Below are 22,320 nucleotides of genomic sequence, written 5' to 3'. Positions count from 1 at the left end.
GAGAGTTGGACTGTAAAGAAAGCTGAGCACTGAAGAATTGATGCTTTTGAACTGTGTTGTTGAAGAAGACTCTTGAGAGTCCCTTGGATTGCAAGGAGATCCAACCAGTCTATCCTAAAGGAGATCAGTCCTGGGTGTTCATTGGAAAGACTGATTTTGAAGCTGAAATTCCAATACTTTGGCCACCTGATGCGAAGAGCTGACACATTGGAAAAGACCCTGATGCTGGGAAAGATTGAGGGCAGGAGGAGAAGGGGACGACAGAGGATGAAATGGTTGGATGGCATCACTGACTCGATGGACATGGGTTTAGGTGGACTCCGGGAGTTGGTGATGGACAGGGAGGCCTGATGTGCTGCAGTTCATGGGGTTGCAAAGAGTCGGACACGACTGAGCGATTGAACTGAACTGAGTGCTTTGAGTAACATTTTTAATGTATACTTTTAAATCTTACAGTCATAAGACTTGTTTTTTGTTTGTTTGTTTACAGTCATAAGACTTTATGGTGGTTAGCTTTAAGGGGAACAGTTTTGATGAGAAGAATTTTCAATGTAATGTTAAGTTTTTAAAATTGCCTTTTTTGGCAGTTTATAAACATTTCTACAAATACTTATTGTTACATAAAACAATAATGCAAATGTATAAGAATATATGTTTATGTCAAGGAACAAAATACTTCAATACATATTTTTTTCTTTAGATTCTGGAATTGAAGACATGCTTTGGACGGAAAAGTATCAACCTCAGAACTCCAGTGAACTCATAGGCAATGAGCTAGCTATAAAAAAGTTACATAGGTTGGTAATATTTATAAAGGAATTGAGAAATAGTTTATGAATCTAGTTTTACTGTTTATTTATACTGAAATCTAGACATTATGGGCTTCCCCGGTGGCTCAGATGGTAAAGAATCAGCCTACAATGGAGGAGACTCAGGTTTGATCCCTGGGTCAGGAAGATCCCCTGGAGAAGGGAGTGGCTACCCACTCCAGTATTCTTGCCTGGAGAATCCATGGACAGAGGAGCCTGGCAGGCTGTTGTCCATGGGATCGCAGAGTCAGACACGAGTGAACGACTAACACAACACTAGAAATTATAAAGTTATAGATCACAAGGTAAAATCTTAAAAAATAAAAATCCAAAGTGAAAAGTAAATGTACCTCTTCTCTCCTGTTTCTATTCCTTACTATTAAAGATGTCTTTTAAAACCTTCCAGAAAAAAATTAATGCATATATTTGCTCTTCCTAACAGATAGGATCATATTACTACTAACTCAGGTCATAATCCTTTGTCTTCAATTCCCACCTCCAAAGAGTTCTGGAAATTGAAAGTTTATTAACTTCATTATATACATAATATTTATTATGACCTTCCCTGGTGGCTTAGAGGTAAAGAATGCCTGCAGCGCAGGTGATGCGGGTTTGATCCCTGAGTCAGGAAGATCCCCTGGAGAAGGAGAAGGCAACCCACTCTAGTATTCTTGCTTGGACAATCCCATGAACAGAGGAGCCTGGAGGGCTACTGTCCATGGAGTTGAAAAGAGTCGGACATGACTTTAGCGACTAAACGATGACAAAAGTTCATTATAGTTTTTATCGGTCCAACCAGAAATATTCAGTGATTATAGATGTACTGCCACAGACCCACTAAAGGTATTATGTTATATGTAGTATTTGTTCCAAATTACATTTCTAGTATCTAAAAGATCCTGAATTCTAAAACTCACCTGGCCCAAAGGATTTCATATAAGGACTTGGGAGCCATAATAATGAACACTTTGAGATTGGCATTGTTCTAAGTACTTGATAGTTCTTAGCTCATTTGATCCTTAGAATGATCCTATGAGGGTAAATACTGTTCCTCAGGAAGAATGAGTCCTAGAGAAGTTGAATTATTTGTACGAGGTCACACATCTAAAAGTAGTGGAACTCAATTTAAACTCAGGTGGTCTAGCTCTAGACGATAATTTAATCTTTCTACTCATAGCGTCGTGTATGAGACATCTTTCAAGTCATTGTCTGTTCCATTTCTAAGTTTCCCTGTACTGGTTTCTTATGTGAACATACCATGAGGTATCTTTTTCCCTACTGATGCACTTTCAAGTTTTTCTTTTTGGAGGCTGATTTAAACAGTGTTGTAGTGCATATCCTTGCACATATAGTCTTGAGTATTTAGGCAAAATTACTTCATTTTAAAATGTTAATCCAGTGTAAAATTATTTTACTATATAATTGATTCAGAAGCATCATGGAATTCTTAAAATATATTGATATACCATATCTTCCCCCAACAACCATTTAACTTACTGTCTAAAAGCTATCTATATTCTGTGACTTATTTTTATTAACATACATTTTCTTTTGATAGTTGGTTGAAAGACTGGAAAAGAAAAGCTGAATTGGAAGAAGGACAGAATTTGAAGGGAAAAAGAGATGAGAAACAGGAAGGTATTTTGAGTCATTTTTTTTCCCATTTCACTGAACATTTTTAGAATTAGATTAGCTAATCACTCTTGTGAGGCTTCTTATTTGGTATCTTATGTTTGGTTTTCTCATTTTCGTACATTGAATTGCCAACATTTATCGGCAGGAAGATGTGGGATTTGGTCACCGGGTTTGGTGAGATAGAACTGCTGCCCATGCAATTGTTTTATGTGTGTTTGAATGATTTTCAGATTCGTTGGATAGCAGAGACTTCAAAGGTAGTTCAGATGACGAAGAAGAAAATCGCCTTTGTAATACCGTTCTTATAACAGGGCCAACAGGAGTGGGGAAGACTGCTGCGGTATATGCTTGTGCCCAAGAACTTGGTTTTAAGGTTAGTTGACAGCTGTAGTGGATGAATACTAATGTAATGAAATGAAAAGAAATATAAACCATTCTGCCCCTTTTCATGTATTCTTCTTCTAGATATTTGAAGTGAATGCCTCTTCTCAGCGCAGTGGTAGACAAATTCTGTCTCAGCTGAAGGAAGCTACTCAGTCTCATCAAGTAGACAAGCAAGGTGTCAACTCACAGAAACCCTGCTTTTTTAATAGCTACAACATTGGCAAGTCACCAAGTAAGTGAATTATTTTCTTCAAATCACAGCCTTTAAGAAATGAAAATCTAAGAAAAGAATTTTAATAATCGATATTTTGCCATATTTTATCTTTCTACATATATATGTGCCTTTCAAATTTTTCTCGGGTTTTATGTTTTAAAATAAATCTCATGACCATCACATAATTTTACTCATGTATATATATATACTTTAGTATTTAGCTCTAACTGATAAGGACTTTTTAAAAGCATAATTGCAATGTCATAACCAGACTAACAAAGTTAACCACATACCTTAATTTGATCTGATATGTAGTCTGATTTCAGTTTTCTGTTGTTTCAAATGGTTTGTTCAAATCAGGATTCAAACAAAGTCCACACCTTAGATTAATGTCTTTTTTTTTTTGTATTAATGTCTCTTAAGTGCCTTTTCATCTCTCTTAACAACTCCCTCACTCTTTCTCTTCATGTTATTTGTTGAAGAACATGGGACATTGGTCATAAGATGTTTCACATTCTGGATTTGGCTGACTATATCTACATGGTATCAGTTAACACATTCCTCTTGTATTTCTTATAAACTGGCAGTTAGATCTGTGGGCTTGATTAGATTCCTTTCCGTTTTGGTGCTAGTATACATTCACAGATGGGGCTGCGCTTCCTGCAGTGTCATAGCAAGAGATACATAACAACTGGTTATCCCACTTTTAGTGATACTAAAATATTTTTTATTTTAAGATTATATCTCTTCCCTTGTGATGTTAAAATGCCTGATTTTTATGACATGACAGTGATACCTATGGTAATTTTTTTCAAAGCTCAAAATTTCCACTGTTTTTTAAACACCTATGATACACAAGAAATATAAGATCTCTGAAGGTGAGGGTATAGAAAAAGAATAGGACACAGTCATAGATATGTGCACGTATACTGGTATGTAAAGAAGATTCTGCTCTGAGTCCATGTGATAATAACTAGTGCATGTAAAGGCTGAATTGGGGTACAAGCTCTGGGATAAATGCCAGGCTGTTGTCAGGCTTCTGAAAGGTGGACATCAGCCATTTGTTTTTAACTTTGTATCCATCTTTCATATCTAGAAAAACATATCACTTGCTTATAGTATCATTTACTGTGGGCTAAATCAAAGTTGGACTAGAAGACCTGTAATGTGCTCAGTGTACACCAATATCATTTTTCCTCCAGCCTTTAGTTGTGGCATGTGAACTCTTAGTTGCAGTACGTGGGATCTAGTTCCCTGACCTGGGATTGAACCCAGGCCCCCTGCATTGGGAGGGTGGAGTCTTAACCACTGGATGACCAGGGAAGTGCCCCTTTAGCTTCTTCTGACCTCTAGCACATATAGACAGAGTGAATGACGGGATTGTGAACATTATTTACTTCAAAAATAGAGAAGAGTATCTTTTCCAAATGACTGACTTTATCTTCTCTACTGATAGGCTAACAATACAGTAATATTTGAGTGTAAAGAGTATTGACTATAAGAATGAAAAAATTTTTATATATTTGCTTTTTAACTAGTATGAGTAGAAATATACTGTGGATAACTCAATCTTGACATCTGTTTAATTTTTAGAATATTTGTTTTTAAGTGCAGTTTGTTTTTGGCAGAAAAATTATGCTCCCCCAAGAAGGTTGTTACATCACCAAGAAAACTTCCTCCGCCATCACCACAAAGTAATGGACCAAAGCGAACACTTCCGCCTAAAACTTTGGCAAATTATTTTAAAGTGTCTTCTAAGCCAAAAAATAATGAACAAATAGGAGCACTTCCAGAAAATAATAAAGGTAAGACACTAAATTGACAAAGAACCCCAATACATAAAAATTTGATCATATTTCATGAGTTCCTATTGTAATTTATTAAACCTCTGAAGGTCCTACTTGTAGCAGTCTTGATACTTTGTTTCAGTTTTGATAGGGGATTTCAGTTTAAACTTATTCTGTGGAAATAGCCAATGTTCAATCAAAAGTTGATTTGAAAGAAGATGGGGTACATATATACAATGAATATTATTCATCCCACTAAGAGAAACAAAATGGGGTTATTTGTAGAGACCTGAATGAACCTGGAGTCTCTCATACAGAGTGAAGTAAGTTAGAAAAACAAATATCGTACATTAACGCATGTATGTGGAATCTAGAAAAGTGGTACAGATGAACCTGCTTCCAAGGCAGAAATGGAGACACAGACATAAAGAGGAAACATATGAACCCAGCAGGGGAAGGGGAGGGTGGGATGAGCTGTGAGATCAGGATGCACATACACACCCTACCGTGTGTAAAAGAGACAGACAGTGGGAAGCCGCTCTACAGCGCAGGGCGCTCAGCTCCTAGACGAGCAGGCTGGGGTGTGGGGTGGAGGGAGGTCCAAGGGAGAGGGGATATGTGCATACATACCGCTCATTCACTTCACTCTACAGCAGAAACTACATTGTAAAGCAGTTATATTCTAATAAAAAAGTTGATTTTATATAAAATATTTTATATGCAGGAATCAAAAATTCTTTTGAACAGAAACAAATCATTCAGACGAAATCTACAAACACAACTAATTCAAATGTCAAAGAGTTTGGGGCTGAGGAACCCAACAGGAAAAATGCAACATCCCTCATTCTTTTTGAGGAGGTAGGTTTACAGAGGTATACATTTGTGATATCTCCTGATAAAAGCTTATTCTAGAGGTTACTGTATATTTTACTCTGACGATCTGTAGAACAGCCACGAAAGTCAGGAAAAACTGTGTCTATGACCCGGGTTCAATCCCTGGGTTGGGAAGAGAATGGCAATCCACTCAAGTATTGTGGCCTAGAGAATCCCGAGGACAGAAGAGCCTGGTGGGCTACAGTCCATGGGGTTGCAAAGAGTCAGGCACGACTGAGTGACTAACACTCATTTCCAATTAAAGTGAATGAAACTGTCAACCATAGAAGAATTTTTCAGGAACATGATTCATGCAATTCGATTACTGTTTAGAGTCTGTAGAATTATACTGTCCCATACTTATCCAATTATATTAATAGGTGACTGTATGTCTTTGGTTTTAATATTTGATAATTTCTTTACTCTTTTAATAGTGTAAGATATTGTAAGTGCTCAGCGTGGTGTGAAGTCACACTGTTTACAAATTCATAAATTTTGTCTCTGACATATAGTGTATCTACTGTGTATACATAACTGATATTCAAGTAAGTGTATTGTTACTCACTATGTCAATATCCTAATAACCATTTTGTTCTTAGGTTGATGTCATTTTTGAAGAAGATGCTGGATTTTTGAATGCAGTCAAAACATTCATGGCAACCACGAAGAGACCTGTAATCCTCACGACAAGTGGTAGGTAATCAGTGATTTTACAATTAATTACTTTCAGTTAAAATATTTGGGGAAAGCTTCTAATTTTGGTTAGATATGTTGCTTTAGAAGTCTGCTGGCAAATTAAATTGGTTGTTTTTTTCCTAAAGTGAGGAGGCTTTCTAGATCATTTTTATTAATCAACTAAGAATTATTCAAATTTGCAATTGATTTGTAGCCTTGAGTAATTATAAAACTTAATATATTAACTTGCAAATAGCAGTGACTTTAAAAAATGAGTACTACTTTGAATTATTGTGTTGGGGTGTTAGACATTTAGGATGCCAACAACAGCCTACACAGATAGAGAAATTTATGGACAAGCTGGTGAAGGGGTTTGGGGAAGGAAAATAACAAATCTTTCTCTTTATCTCTTCCTCATACCTATAATTAGGTTACCAAACCTCATTTACTGGTCAGGATTTTTTATGGAACCTAACTTTTCTGCAGTTTCTTAATATTGAACTTGGCCATTTCTTAGCCCCTGATAATGTTTCCTATGGATTAATTGCATATTTTAGCTGAAGTCAGCCATCATCAGCCTTACAGAGTTGGTCCCCTTTTCTTCATAATTAGAATTTGGTTTTTAATTTTAAAATTTCATACAATATTTTTCATTATATATATTATATTATAATATTTTCAATATTTGTTATTGCAGATATTCAGAATGTCTCTACTATGGATTTTTGTAGGAAAATGTGTTTGTGTTAGACTCAAACTAGAAATTAGAAATTAATGGCCCATTTAATAGTTAATGATTGTACTCTAAAAATATCGATAAAATTATATTAATTACAAGTGACTTGGTAGTTTAAAAGGTCAAGGTAGAAATTTAGTTCCTTAATGATTTATAATTTGTATGATGTTTTCATTACTGATGAAATATAGGATACTTTCATAAAAAACATATGACTAGAGAAAGTACCTTAGTGGTTTTAATGTTTAAAAATATGTTTTTTCACTATAGATCCAACATTTAGTTTAATGTTTGATGGCTGCTTTGAAGAAATTAATTTTAATACTCCTTCACTGGTAAGCTTTGAATTTTGATGATCATAAATTATATATCACAATTACATAACAAGTAATTTATTATAATATTTAGCTATATTTTGACTATTAAGGGGTATGTTAACATTTTTGAGTTTTAGGAGACTTTGAATTTTTTCGTTTTAACTTAAAAATTTTTTTTCAAAATTTGAATATTCAAATTTTTGCTAGACTCTAATGTTCTTTAATTTTTTTTCATAGTAACCAGTGCTTTTTTAAGGTAAAATTTACATAGTTAAATTGCACTTAAGTATACAAGTTGAAAAATATGAACAGAGATAAACATCCATGTAACCATCATCCAGATCAAAATATAGAACATTTCCTTCACCTCAAAAAGTTCCCTTGGACCCTTTTTAGTCAGCACTTCCCTCTCCACCAGAGATAACCACTATTCTAATGTGTATTAACTCAGATTAGTTTTGCCTGTTATGAAACTTTATGCTTTAATTTTCAAATTCTTTGTGTTTGCATACATTATAAACTCCTCGATACAATGCTCTGTTTTTTGCTTTAGCTGATCATATATATTTTAAAGAAATTAAGAAGGTAAAAAGTCAAGTTTTTGTTTACCTGTGTAATTTTGTATGTTCTTAATTTCTTTATGAAGATCTGAGTTTTTCTTTGGTTTTGTTTCTCTTTAGCCTCAAGAACTTTATTAGCAATTCTTACAGAACAAGCCTGCTGGCAGTGGATTATATTAGATTTCTTTCAGTTTTTCTGTCACTACTTTAAACATATCATTTCATTGAGTTTTGGTCACCACTGTTTCTTTTATGTCCCAGCAATTTAAACAGATTTTTAAAATTTATGTTTCTGCCCCATATGTAATGTGTCATTTTCTTCTAGATGCCTTCAAGATCCTCTCTTTAACTTTAGTTTCCAGTGGTTTTCTTGTGATGTTCCTAGGTATTATTTTTCTTCATATTTAACCTGCTTGTGATTCTTCATTATCTATTATCCTTAATTATATGTCATTCTTCCAATTGGGGAACTTTGTAGGCTTATTTTTCCAAATTTATTTTATTTTCATTTTCTCTTTTTCCCTTCTGGGGATTTAATTACAAGAAGGTTGGACATTTACATTGACCCGCATGTCACTGAGATGTGCTGTTTCTTCCCCACGCCACCCCCTCAGTTTTTTTTTTTTCTGTTTATACTTCTGATTTGGTGATTTATATTGATTTATCTTCAAGTCTACTGACCTTTTTTTCCTGCCATCTTTGTTTTCCCATGAGGTCCATCCACAGAAATCTTTATTCTAATATTACATTAATTTTTAGTTTTATAAGTTCTTTTTATGGATTCTATTTTTCTGTTGAAATTTCCTACTGTTCATTATAAGCATGTTTTCCTTAAGCATAGTTTTACTAGCTGTTTTAAAATTCTTTCTTGCTAATTCCAGCTTTGTCATCTTGTGATCAGTCTGTACTTGATTGTTTTGCCTCTGAGGTATCGGTTACTTTTTCCTATTACTTTGTATGTCTAGTAATTTTAGATTTTTATCTTGTACTTTGTGAATGATATATTGTACATTGTGAATGTATATATGTATATATTCTGGACTCTTTTTTGTTCCTCTGAACAGGTATTCTGTTCAATTCTTTTAGTTTTAGCTGGGCTGCTTTAAAACAAGCTCACGCACGGAACTTCAAGCATCAAATCAAGCATTGCGTTCTTTAGAGCTAGGATTTCTGTTTCTCTGCTTTCGTGGACCTCCCCCTCACTTTCTAGCTGCTGTGAGTTTTAGCTACCACTGTTACAGCCTGCACTCAGTCAAAAATCAATTTTAAAAGGTGTGGTGGGGATTCACCCAAGGCCATTTCATTTGTCCAAGTGTTGATTTCCCTTTGATTTTCTTCTGCCTTTGGTTATTCTCTTGTTCATTCAGATAATTGGCTTTTTATATTTTCGTAGGTTGATTATAGAACTTATAGTTATTATTGATGGCAAGGTTTGTCTTATATTAAGTACTCTTTTGTTATTGAAAGGAGAATTCCTGGTCTGTGGGAAGAAGTCCCAGATGTGTGCAAGAATAATACATATATATAGAATAAAGTCAAAGATACCATAGGGAAAAATGTTTTTAATTGTCTTGTTTATTATAATGTATAAATGCTAGTAGTCTTGTAATTATCTGTGAACTGTGAATATAATTTTATATGTTTTAGCTTTTCAAGGTAAAAAGCTTTCCATAAACAATAAGAGAATTATATTGTTTTACAAAAAATATAGCAAATTAATTGTACACTAAATAAAATTTAAAAGTATTACTGCTAACAAATATCATGTATTTAAATTTTTTTCTTCTATTTTTCATTTACATACATTTATTCTTTTATGCATGCATTGATATAATTTACTAAGTCTGGTTTTCAAAAGTTATACAGTAAGTACTTTTCTTCCTGTATAGTATAATATTCATATTTATCATTTTAATGGCTGTAAATGTTCCATCAGGTAGTACCATTGGTCCTAAGGGATTGTCTTAAGGTTTAGTAAGATTGCCTTTAGTATTCAGGTTGGAGAATGTCCCATTTAAAAAAAAACCAAGATACAGTCTTGCTGTCTCATACTGTATACAGTTAATGAAAGCAGTATATATAGATGCTTTTAATTTGGTAACATATTTCCTTATATTTTTCAGTCATTCTCAATAAGAATTAAGATGTTTTAAAAAAAAAAAAGAATTAAGATGTTTTAAAATTTTAGCGAAATCTGGCTTTTTGTTAGAGTATTGAGGTATTTCTGTTAACTCTTCAGTTGACCATGTTTCTTTCCTCTCTTTCTCCCTTTCTACCCCTTGCCTCCCCCCTACCCCAGCTAAATGTTGCCAGCTACCTACAGATGATCTGCTTGACTGAAAATTTCAGAACTGATGTAAAGGATTTTGTAACATTGCTAACTGCAAATACTTGTGATATCAGGAAAAGTATCCTTTACTTACAGTTCTGGATTAGAAGTGGAGGTGGATTTTTAGAAGAAAAGCCATTATCTCTTTGTCGTAAGTTGCTTTGTTAGAAAGGAAATTTCTGTTATGGGATTCTATATTAAAATATATGCTGTACCAAAATATTTGAAAAATTAAAAAATTTTAAGCATTGGGGTATTGTGTCAATATTAAAATAAACATATATACATCAACTTTGTTCCTGAAAGTTTTGTAAGCATTAAATGTGGGTATTTACAATTAAACTGACTCTGAGACAAATGGTTACTTGTACATTTATAAACATATAGTTTCTTATAAATAAATAGAATTATATTATTTAGAAGCTTCCTTTTTTCACCTATTAAAAAATGTATTGGTGATTTTTCCATATGTAAATTATTTTTAGATGGCTGTATTGTAATTTCCCTGTTAGCTTCTTTAATAGCCTATAATCCTGTCTTTCCTAAGAATTCTCTTATTTAAAACATGCTTTATTTCTTATCAGTCTTCAGTGATTGTTACCTAATTCAAGTCACAGACATTTTCTGATAACTTTCTTCATGCCAGGTCCTGTGTTTATATGAATAAGACATGGTTCTTTCCCTGAAGAAGTTCATAGTTTGTGGTTTCCATGCTCCGTAGTCACAGTTCTGTAGTTACACATCTTGCTCTGGGAAATATACTAATATTTAAATTTTAAAAAGGTGAAGTTCTGTTATATTAAATCCCTTATCACTTTTTCAATTAGTTCAGAATTTAGTATCTTATTCTTTTCAAGTGTTTATTAATAATTCAATTTAAGCTGGCAGTTTCACTATTTCTTAGAAGTAAATATGATAAATAAGACGTGAAATATCCTATTATGAACAAGATAGTTAATGACTATCATCATATTACTGGATATAAGATGCAGTACCAAGAACTTTAACATTATTTATTTTCTTGAAGATCTTAAATGCATTTCATCCTGTCTTAAAAACACACATACATACACACAGATATACACTCAATGGAAATCAAACGGTAGAGAAATATATAACATAAAAAGTAAAAGATCTTCCCCACTTCTTAAAGGTAGCTACTGTTAGACCTTTATCTGTGCATATACAAATATTACTGCCTACTTATTTAGCAAAATTACCAGCACTATGTATAGTGAAATAATTTGCTTTTCTTCTACTTGACAGTTTATTGTCAGTATATAGTTCTAGCCCTCTTTTTCTCAACTGCATGCTATTCTGTAATATAAAATGGAGGTAACATAATTAACCATTACCTACTAGGCAACATTTAAGTCATCTTCAGTTTTTCATTAACGTATGCAGTGATTATCTTTTTAATTTTTCCCAATTTAAAAGGTGAGAAATGAATATCTTAATTTCCATGATTATTGGTGAAATTGTACATCTTTTTACGGTTTATTAGATATTTGTGTGTCCTTGCACTTTTTTCAGTTGGATTGTTTGTAAGCTCACCCCACATCCCACCCCCACTTAATTTATGTAGAAATAATGTTTGTATTGTTCTCTTTGTGAATTAGATACATAGATGGAGAATAACAAAATGAGGATTAGGTAGAAAAAAATGCCAAAGGATCTTGGGTGTTAAATAATTGCTTGTTACAGTCTGATAAAAATATGGATACTCAAGTTTCTCTTTTACTAATTTTCTAGGAGGAAATAGCAGAAATGTACCACTTGTTTGTTCTGAAGATGACCCTGATTTCAAAAATAACCCTAGAAATACAAAAAGGAATCCAACAGGCCTTCCCAAATGTGACACTGGTTGTGCTGAGACCTTGTTCGGCCTTAAGAACATTTTTTCCCCATCTGAAGACTTATTTTCATTTTTGAAGGTATTTTCAGCATCTGGTTTGGAATATTTATGTTCTTTTTCATCTTCCCAACACTCACTTATATCTTTTGAATCTAAGGTTAATTGTAATTTACCAGTAATTTTTATAGGCTTCAGATTGCTGATTTTAACACATTGTACCACTTTAACAAATGGTGCGTAGGCATTGCTTTAAATATATATTATAGAATGTAGAACTTAGAGATATTTCAGATTAAAAAAAGTTTCAGAATAGTAGTTTTTAAACAAATGAACTGCTAATTATTGAATTAGGGTATATACTGACAATTAGAGAATTTAATTCTTCAATTTAACACTCCAAATTAATTTTTTATACTCAAAATACTGTTTTGATGTATTAAGGAAGTGTTAAGTTAATAAAATTATGAAGGGCAGAGACTCATTACTTTGAAGATAGACAGGAATGACACTATTCATATGGGTAGAAAAATGTTCAGACTGGGTACTGGTATAACATTTCTTTACTCACAACTGTTTTTCAGCACAAAATCAGAACAAAGGAAGAACGGCGTAAGCTCATCCACCTTCTTACAGAATTCCAAACGCAGAATGTGGATTTCTTATACAGTAATCTCGAGTTCATTCTGCCACTACCTGTTGATATCATTCCAGAAACAGAAAACTCTTCTGGTTCATCAATCAATGTGGACACCAGTGCAGCAACAGAAAACATGAGATGTCTTGCTGGGACATCTTTTGAAGGAGAGAAGCCTTTGAAAAAATCACCAAGAAAGAAACATAAGAAAAAGATGGTAACTTTAGATGACAGTGACTTATTTGACAGTGAATTGGACATTTCTGATGAATGTATTAGTCTTCCCTCTGCATCGTCTTCAAATTTAGAAGAAAGGAAAGCCAGAGATAAAGAAAGCAATCCAGAGACAAAGAAACCAAACAAATGTCTAGAGTCAAACGTTGAATCTATTCCTCGTCCTCCTATAACACCAGCAGAAAAAAAATGTTCTGTCCTTGTTTCTCACTGTTTAAATTCTCTCACTGAGTTCGTGGACAACATGTCCTTCTTAGATGCCCTTCTAATGGATGTACGGGAACAGAGGGGGTTAGGTAAAGATGATTTTGGTTGGACAAATGGAAAGGTTAAAAGTGGACTTTGTGATGAGTTTAGTCTTGAGAGTAGTGATGGATGGACTTCTCAAAGATCTGGAGAAATAAAGGCGGCTGTAGAGGCTCTCAGCTTTACTAAATGTTCTTCTGCTATTTCAAAAGAATTGGAAACGTCTCTGAATTCTTGCAAGAAATTAGGAAGAGATCCCACAAAAGAGCTTACTTTTTATATTTCTCAAAGACGCAACAATGTACGCTTCAGTCAGTCTGCAGCTAATTTAGAGTAAGTCTTCTGTTTACTTTTTATTTTTCAATAATAAATGGTAAAGGGGAAGTTATCAGTTTCTTTCTCTTACTAATTTTGAAATGCTGGGCTTTATTGATCAGGTAAGTCCGTGATATTGTAGCTTCTAAGGAGACAGTTAAGGAGACCAGCCTGATTTCTGGGAAGAGAAATAATGAGAGATTGGGGGCAGGGGGAGAAGATCTGGAAGACTCTTGGATCACAGGGAAGGGGTCTGGATTTGCTGTGCAGACAGCAGGTGGCCAAGAAAGTCTTTTCAGTATGGAAGTGACTGATGTGTTGAAAATGGTACAGGAGGTTCATCTGGAATACAGTTAATCTAGTCTAGACTAGAATCAGGGTGGAGTAGAGACCAGAAGCTGGTTGTGTTTGAGACAGTTGCATTTTTATTGGACATTAAAAATCAAAAGGTAATGCATTACTTTTAATTTACAGCAGTGCTTGGCAGAGGGTAGCAGTCATCAAAAGTGTCTTTTCCAGCCGATCTCTTCTGAATCTGGGTAATAGACAAGCTAGTATAATTGAATACTTACCAACTCTTCGAAACATCTGTAGGACTGAGAAGCTAAAGGAACAAGGAAAAAGTAAAAGAAGGTAAAGTTTCTTATAAAAAGAACATTTGACATAGCTGTTTACAGATTGATAAATATTCTTATCTGATGGAACTATTAATATTTAAATTGTATTTTTCCTTGTAATTTTGACAGATTCCTACACTATCTTGAAGGAATTCATCTTAACATTTCAAAAGAGACTATGAACACTTTGGCAGCTGACTTCCCTTAATATTCTACATTAAAAATGCCTTCTACGGAGTCTCACGTGGATCTCAAGATACATTTTTATATTGATTTTCATGGAAGTGTTTATTTCTCTTAATGTACATTTAAAATAGACTACTTGTATATTTTTATTAGTGTGTAAATATTTAAAATGAAAAAATTGGAGTTACAAATTATTTATAATTATGGTAGTATTTTTTTTTTCTGTATTTTTTTGCATTACCTGATTTAGCTCTGTTGGAGTATGTGTGGGGGCTGTTTCTAGAAGGTAGAGTTCCCTAAATATTTCTAAAGGTGCTTCAATGCCAAACTAACCTACATCTTCTCCCTTTCTCATGACCCTCAATCCACCTCTCTCCAACCAAGTGTCAGCGCTCTGTCAAATTGTGAATGTGAATCACCCAGGTGATGATCTTTTTAAAAATAAGTTTACACAATCCAGAATATGAAATAGCATGGAAAATAGTAAGAAAACTTCCAAGGAAAGAAATTATGGATCATTTTTCAAAAAGTAAGTTTTTCCTGATAAATTTATTTTTAGTGTGCTCATCCAGGATACGTTACCATGTGAATCACTGAATACTGAGAAGGTGAAGTCAAGATTATGAATTGTAGTTTTCATAAATCTTTTTTTAGCAACAGTACAAATGTGATATCTTGTATATTTTGATAACTCAAATAGTTTGTCTTGTACATTTTTCTTGTATTTTTATATCATTGATGTTTTATTTCATAAAGATATTAATATAAATATTCTGGACAAACTGCTGTTCATTCAAACTATAACACAGGATTCTTCTCTAGCCTTTCTACATGATAGCCATTTCCACTTAAGGTTATATTTTTGGAGAAAGTATCTGTTTTTAATTACAAGATTTTAAAATTTACAACATTTCACGTAAAATCATTTTTACAATCAGATAATCAGGGGTATCTGAAAATAGTTTCCTATTTCAAGTGTTTATATTATATATTAGCTTAATATGCAGTTACATTATCTGGTGAATTATGTTTTCACTTCAAAAGGTAAGGATCCTAATTTTCTACAGTTAAAAAACATAGACATATACCTGTGTACAAAATGTTTTTACCTCTTACAATATTTTTTCAATATATCTTGTATTGCTAGTACATTGATTTAATTAAAGGCTAAATGTAAGACTATGCAATATTTAAACGGGAGTTTCAGGTGAAATCATCTGGGTAGTATGGATATTGAATAGGTTCGGATATTGGCTCTATCTTATAGATTTTGTCCCTATACAAAAGAGAATATGATCTAAGGCACCTTTTTTTTTAAAGTATATGGATTTATTTTTTCTACTGAATACAAGAGTCCACTACCTGTAGAGCATTTACCAGTTAATTTGGTCTTTAGTTATTAGAAAATTCTGACAGTTCTCATCAACTGAGGAGCTAAAGTAAAATTAACTCCATAGAATTGTATTTAAATGACCAAGAAATGAAAGAAGCATTTTCCTCCCTAGTATGGACACAGGTAATAGCTTTTTTCTTTTTTTCCGGTTTAGCATATTTTGGGGGAATACTTTCTCAGTTCTTAAAGTATCACCTTTAAGATATATACCTGTAAGACTTAAGATTTACTTTTGTGATAAAAGTAACCACATTTTGATGACTTTTCAGTACCTAGCGTCTTATCCTTTAAATGTCTGAGTTGAACGCATTTCACTACAGCTATCCCCAGAAATAGGTGAGAAGGAGAATGCCGCCCACCTGGCCTGACCAACTGAATGGTTGGTGACGCTGTTTTCCAGAGCACAGCACAGGGGCAAACGAGGCGGCCTGGGGGGAAGAGTGATTTCAGACATGTATTGGAGGTGTCTGCAACAGTTCCCAGGTGGAGATGCTTCTGTATACAGTCACAGAGGTAGAGATTTACAGCGTGCATGGCTGCAGGTCTGGAGTGTACATCAGAGTGCCTGGGGAGTTGGAGGCGCTGGAAGGGAGGACGTTCATGTATATTATTATCTGATTATTTGGATTTTTTTTTTTTCAACAAGTATACTTCACTTTTAAAGGAAAGAAAAGACAATGCTTTGACATCAGGGTGACTTGGGTTCAGTGTAAGTGAGATATAAGGGGGGCCTGAGTTTAAGCAAAATGGAGAGAGATGGGGAAAAAAATTGAGTGCTACTTTTCTGAGAAGATGGTCTGTTGAGTAAAATATTTCAAAGTTAAAAAATGAGCCTGCACAAAATTCTGTAAAGCAATTCCCTTCAATTAAAAAAGTTTTAAAAATGAGCCTGTTGAGCTTCCCCGATGGTCCAGTGGTTAAGACTCCATGCTTCCACCACAAGGGGCACAGGTTTGACACCGGGTCGGGGATCAGATACCTCACACGCCACATGGTGCGGCAACAGAGAAGAGAGCCTGTTAAACAAAACTTGTTTGGTGCTTAATAGATCGAGCTGATGAAGTGCCTTCTGAAGCCATCAAACCACACTGTACTCACAGAGCAAGAGGAGGACTCGACAAGTTGCATTATCAATTATATTTAGCTTTATTCCCACGATGAGCACCATCCAGAAAATTCATTAGTCCTTATTTTAACAATATAATAATGCAAATCTTTTAGTATAGATGGCACTTGCCTTTCAAGGAAGATAACTTTGTTTCCTGTTTTGGATGTTTAAGGAACATCATATTTTTTAACACTTAAACCTGAAAGGCACAGAATCTCATATTGATTTAGCCTTGGTTTATTATTGTGTAAACCATTCAAGAGCCAAAAGTCTGACTTTAAACATCTAAATACATTCAAACGTGTGTTTTCTTCTCTGTTAACATGGATGTTGAAAACAGTTACTTTTACAACTTAGGAGCTAATAAATATAAATTCACAGAATATTAACAGCATGTAACATACTAACCTCAGAATTTTAAGATTCAGTATTAAGAACAGCCAGTTCATAGAAGGCAATAGCTTGTAATAATGAATCATATAACTCCTCCACTCTGTTGTGTTCGGTAGATGAAAACATCTGCCTGTAGCGGACTATCTTCTCGGGTGGGAAGAACACCCGTGGCTCATCTCTCAGGACAGACTCTGAGAGGAGCTGCTTCACCACCTCTTTCCCACTAGTCCGTGTGTCCCCAATCATCAGCTCAAAATGCTTCCCCACTGCGTTTCGATTCATGCTCAGCACCTGATGACGGCCGTCCTGGGCAAACGTTGTATTCAGTAAGGCGTACAGCATGGCTTCTGTCATGTGAAAATGTAACAGCACAGGAAACAGAGATGGGTTCTGAAATGAAGGTCCTGTTTTTTCCAGAACATAGAAGTCCGCTTTAGGCATCTTTGAAATGATTGACGAAATCTTTGGGAGGAAAAAAAGGTAAAATGAGTGAACAGGGCAACTAGGCCCGTGCATCCTAGAGCCCATGCTCTGCAGGAAGAAAAGCCTGAGCATGCCAACTAGAGAGCAGCCTCTGCTCGCAGGAACTAGAGAAAGTCCACATGCAGCAATGAAGACCCAGTGCAGCCAAAACAAATTAAGAATTCATTGAGTTTTATTGTTTAGGCCTCCATCTCTGTCCCACTTCTGTTTGTTAAATATGTAACTTCCATTATATTGCCGTTGACAATTTTGAAGTAACTGACACAGACTTTTATGGAGGAGTAAGGATAGCCAAGTTCTTCTGGTCATGGTTCTAGCAGGAACAAGCTGAGCTAAAACAAGCCAGTTAATCCTCCTAATTACTAGTTTCTTCATCTGTGCAATGGGCTTCATAATCCCTAAGATCTATATTGCCTTTAAAACTGGACAAAATTGTCTTATTTACCTTTTAAAAGATTCTAGGGTAGCATATAGGGTTGGAATGACTAGTCTAGACTCAATCACCTCTGCCACTGACTAATCACGTCAGACGATTGATTGAACCAGTTTTTATAGATATAATCAGGATGAACATTACTGCCCATCTCACCAGATTCTGAAGACTCAAATGAGACAATAAATAATAGTGTGTGAAGAACAAGCTTTATAAATATGGGGCAGAGCCAGAAAGATAAAGACCAATACAGTATACTAACGCATATATATGGAATTTAAAAAGATGGTAACGATAACCCTATATGCAAAACAGAAAAAGAGACACAAATGTACAGAACAGACTTTTGGACTCTGTGGGAGAAGGCGAGAGTGGGATGTTCTGAGAGAACAGCATCGAAACAAGTATACTATCAAGTGTGAAACAGATCAGCAGCCCAGGTTGGATGCATGAGACAAGTGCTCAGGGCTGGTGCACTGGGATGACCCAGAGGGATGGGATGGGGAGGGAGGTGGGAGGGGGGATCGGGACGGGGAACACATGTAAATTCATGGCTGATTCATGTCAATGTATGGCAAAAACCACTACAATATGGTAAAGTAATTAGCCTTCAACTAATAAAAATAAATGAAAAAAAAAATATGGTGCAGAAATTTCTTAACATTGAGAACAGTATACCACTGATTTTCTCAGGATCGACCTTTGATTCATAAGGCATTTCTTAAAATAAATTGTTCAGTTTTTAAAAAGATCATAAGTGGGGACTTCCCTGGGGGTCCAGTGGTTAAGAATCTGCTTGCCCGTGCAGGGGACGCAGGTTCGATCCCTGGTCCAGGGAGGTCCCACGTGCCATGGAGCAACTAAGCCTGTGGGCCGTAACTGTCGATACTTGAGTACCTAGACCCTGTGCTCTGCAACAACAGAAGCCACTGCAATGAGAGGCCCACCCACCGCATCTAGAGAAAGACTGCACACAGCAGTGAAGACCCAGCACAGCCAAAAAATAATCAATTTTTTAAAAATTAAAAAAACAGAAGCGATGGAAAACACAATAGGAACAGGTGAGTCTTAAGTACCCAAAGAAAATCCATCCTCACTATTTTATTTCATCCCTTTTAGATTCACAGGGAGCTTCAGCAGGTCAGGATTTGAAGGTGCAACTGCCTTACCTCTTCTAAATAGACAGATGATAGGTATGATCCTTTCATCAATTGGCAATATTCAGTTTGCTGCCAGTCCAGCACTGCCAATTTCCGATCGAGGTGAGCCCAGGCAATTCTTCGAGTACCAGAAACAATGGATACAATACTATTAACTGCCTGAAACAAAAAAGGCTGGTTTAATTATGTGTGAACATTTTAACAGACATAAGATTTAAGATACAAACTCAGAAATCCAAATTAGTTTATGTGATAGAAATAATATGTACAGTTTATGTACTAAGAATTATTAAAGAGTAGTTATTATTAAAAGGTAACCAGCAGTAGTCAGTTTACAGACAGAACTTTTACTTGTTCTCAGCACCTAGCTCAAAGCAAGTGTTCAGATATTCAGATGTTGCTGGGGAATGTGCTAGATACTGGGAAACAAGGGACATGACCCTACATTATAAGAAATACCACCATACGGTACACTGTAGAGAGGAGAAATGGCCAGGAAGACTTACTGGAGGACTAGGAGACTGAGTAAAATGGTAACAGGAAGTTATTTCACCCAGATGTCTGCAGATATAGGCTGACACCTCTCAGACAGTGGAATAAAGAATGCAAGTGGCAAAAAGGCAGAGGGGTGGGTAGATTTCTGCAGAAAGTAACTTCCTTTATCCTGAGGGCTACCGGGAGCCACCAAAGCATGCAACATTCAGGTGTAACAGATTTACGTTTCAGAAAGAACAGGGACAGCTGTGAGAAAAGTGGATGGGAGATGGCTAGACTAGGGAGAAAGATCTGTTAGGTACTTGTTACACAATGAAATTTTAAGAATCTTAGTCACAGGGAGAAGAACAAACAGATTAAAAGCAATAGGAGTATAACTGGTATGTGGAATAGAGGAAACGAAAACAGCCAGGTAACTCCACATTCCTTCTACATAAGTCCTGCACAGACCTACTTCTCTACATGAACTATCCTTTCTTCCTAAAATGCCTTCCTCTTCCTACCAGCCTAGCTCTCTCCGGGATCCAGGCTGAGTTTTTCTAGTAAACATTCCCCAACACACAGTTCTCTCCACTAAATTGCCAATTTACTACCTGTACATCTCATGTCTTTGAGAATAACTATAAATAGATTGTTTATGTGTGTATCGCTGGGTCCACAGGACTAAACTATAATTGCCAGAAGAACCCTGTCTTGGTGCCCAGAATAGGACTTTGCAAAGTAGGTTGTCAAATATTTAGGCAGTAAAAGAGACATTAAGAAAAAGAGTGTACCTTAACTCTCTCTCTTCCTATTTCTGGTTTGATGAGCTTTCTCAAGAGCCGACTTTCCTGTAACTTCTTTTTTTTCCCTTCGGTCTCTGGATTAAGAATGGAGTTACAAACTTGAATGGTGATTTTATACTGGAATAAGGGCACATTCATTAAACTCTCCAAATTCAGAAATGGTCCAAACTTTTCTCTGTGTTCTACAATATTGAGGGACTTTCTTCCACGAAGCAATTTGAAAGCTTCAAGTTCTTTATTCGATGCTGTATTCAACACATGCAAGATGGAAGCCTGCTGTTCTGAAGAGAAGAGCTTGTCCAGTGTCTTTCCAGACTCCTTTGCAGTCTCATCAGAAAAATCGACATGGGGAATGATTTTCTTTGGTGCAGTGGATTCTTTCCGACAGCAGGAATTATGTACGGCCTGGAATAAAGAGTACCCTAATGGAAGTGGAAAACATCTCCATCTCCCTAAAAGAAAATTTTAGCAAAAGGTAAGTTGGACGTTAGTTACTTTTAGTGTTACTTGTGGCCCAATCAGGGCCTTTGCAAAGTGATACGGACTTTCCCATAATTTAAGAACTATCCATGAGAGATACAGTCTGATTTTTGTGGCTAACAAACCTAAATTTTACTGCATATAAATCTTATGTCCAATAAGAAGCATGTATTTAAAACGATTCTTCCCAATTTTAACGTTTTTAAAATTTTTAACCTTAGAGAAAATTTCTTGCAATTAACTGATATTTTAAACAATATTTATCTTCACTAGTTTCTTTCTCATCCAGTGGAGCCAAATAAAGCTAAATTTTAGAGAATTCCCTTACGCTGGAGTGGTTGGCGCTGTCACTGCCAGAGCGGGGGATTCAATCGGCAGGCGGGGAACCAAGATCCCGAAAGCTGCACAAAGCGGATAAAATAAAACTAAATTTTACCCGTTTACAAGAAATGTTTTAGCTGAGTGGTAAATTTAAGAGCGGTTTTTATTTTCTTTTGTACACTTATCACGATTTCTACCATAGTCTACAAAGAAGAAAACACATACAAAAAGCAACTCTGTAAAACCAAGGGAAAGTTCTACATTGCGGTCACGGGACAATAATGCATCCAGAAGGAAGCAAGAGCCGTCAGACAGTGGACCCTCTGCCCTGGGCCAGAGTCGCTCGTGGACCCTTAACCCAGGGAAAGGAATTACAATCGCTCCGAGGCTAGGCGACCAGAACCGCCCCGTCTCCTCGGCAGAGTCTCCAAGAGGGAGACCTGGACACGGGACCTGAGAAGGTAAATACGCCAGGCGCTAAAAGCGTACGGCAGATTCACCCAGTATTCCAGGTATCCTACCTCCCGCCAAGAGGAGACTAGGTACGTTCATCCTCCACGTTAAAGCAGTAGGTTCCAACGGTCCAGTCTTCCCCCACGGACTTCCGGTTCCTGCGTGCTTCGTCCCAAAGCGCCCGGCCATTCAAAGGTTCCGGCGGAAGCGGCGTTCCGGCCCGCCACTAGGGGCTTCCAGCTGGGCTGCAGGCAGCCGCTTCGTAGAGCTTCGATGCAGACTCCGTGGGCGTAGTAGTGCCGGGATCCGGAGCTCCCAGCTGCGCCGTAGGTTCATTCCTCTGCATCCGGAAAACGGCCTCGCCCACTGTGGCCCCTGAAGGTAGCAGGGCCGTATCTCTGGGAAGAGAA

The 22,320-nt window shown here is 35.9% G+C and overlaps 2 protein-coding genes across 5 annotated transcripts in view; one reads left to right on the top strand and one right to left on the bottom strand.

Moving 5' to 3' along the window:
* Window positions 1-14,600, top strand: part of ATAD5 (ATPase family AAA domain containing 5) — a 34,353-nt gene extending 19,753 nt beyond the window's left edge. Inside the window, exons 11-23 of one of the 2 annotated variants that reach the window (XM_061142840.1) lie at window positions 701-797; window positions 2,368-2,447; window positions 2,675-2,817; window positions 2,910-3,060; window positions 4,671-4,847; window positions 5,554-5,687; window positions 6,302-6,395; window positions 7,384-7,448; window positions 10,290-10,470; window positions 12,072-12,253; window positions 12,756-13,621; window positions 14,081-14,236; window positions 14,350-14,600. In XM_061142840.1, the coding sequence (XP_060998823.1) occupies window positions 701-797; window positions 2,368-2,447; window positions 2,675-2,817; window positions 2,910-3,060; window positions 4,671-4,847; window positions 5,554-5,687; window positions 6,302-6,395; window positions 7,384-7,448; window positions 10,290-10,470; window positions 12,072-12,253; window positions 12,756-13,621; window positions 14,081-14,236; window positions 14,350-14,428 (2,405 nt within the window). In that variant the 3' untranslated portion in view covers window positions 14,429-14,600. Of the gene's footprint in view, window positions 1-700; window positions 798-2,367; window positions 2,448-2,674; window positions 2,818-2,909; window positions 3,061-4,670; window positions 4,848-5,553; window positions 5,688-6,301; window positions 6,396-7,383; window positions 7,449-10,289; window positions 10,471-12,071; window positions 12,254-12,755; window positions 13,622-14,077; window positions 14,237-14,349 lie in introns of both variants that reach the window. The other variant, XM_061142839.1, reaches the window with a different exon arrangement.
* TEFM (transcription elongation factor, mitochondrial) lies at window positions 14,078-22,116 on the bottom strand. Of its 3 annotated transcripts, XR_009692935.1 has the most exons (6): window positions 21,979-22,116; window positions 20,645-21,108; window positions 19,386-19,535; window positions 17,316-17,762; window positions 16,159-16,381; window positions 14,078-14,207 (listed from the first exon to the last, which is right to left on the bottom strand). XR_009692935.1 is itself a non-coding variant. In XM_061142842.1 (5 exons), the coding sequence occupies exons 1-4, from the start codon at window positions 22,097-22,099 to the stop codon at window positions 17,325-17,327; spliced, it is 1,173 nt and encodes a 390-aa protein (XP_060998825.1). In that variant the 5' UTR covers window positions 22,100-22,116; the 3' UTR covers window positions 14,132-14,207; window positions 17,316-17,324. The 3 variants fall into 3 exon arrangements, 2 of the variants coding, with proteins under 2 accessions (XP_060998825.1, XP_060998824.1); XM_061142842.1 differs by lacking the exon at window positions 16,159-16,381 and having other exon boundaries at window positions 14,132-14,207; XM_061142841.1 differs by lacking the exons at window positions 14,078-14,207; window positions 16,159-16,381 and having other exon boundaries at window positions 16,927-17,762.
* Between the last annotated feature and the right edge of the window lie 204 nt (window positions 22,117-22,320).

This window comes from Dama dama, chromosome 5, assembly GCF_033118175.1.
Source record: "Dama dama isolate Ldn47 chromosome 5, ASM3311817v1, whole genome shotgun sequence".
Taxonomy (NCBI): domain Eukaryota; kingdom Metazoa; phylum Chordata; class Mammalia; order Artiodactyla; family Cervidae; genus Dama; species Dama dama.
The sequence above is the reverse complement of the archived record's forward strand: the minus strand, read 5'-3'. Positions and strand labels throughout refer to the sequence as shown.

What these genes read in the sequence shown, in the direction of transcription:
- TEFM (XM_061142842.1), bottom strand. Translation starts at nt 22,099, where the DNA reads ATGGCCGGGCGCTTTGGGACGAAGCACGCAGGAACCGGAAGTCCGTGG. An exon ending in TAGTCTCCTCTTGGCGGGAG is followed by an intron (nt 21,109 to 21,978) that starts GTAGGATACCTG and finishes ATTTTCTTTTAG; the next exon opens with GGAGATGGAGATGTTTTCCA. An exon ending in TAGGAAGAGAGAGAGTTAAG is followed by an intron (nt 19,536 to 20,644) that starts GTACACTCTTTT and finishes TTTTTGTTTCAG; the next exon opens with GCAGTTAATAGTATTGTATC.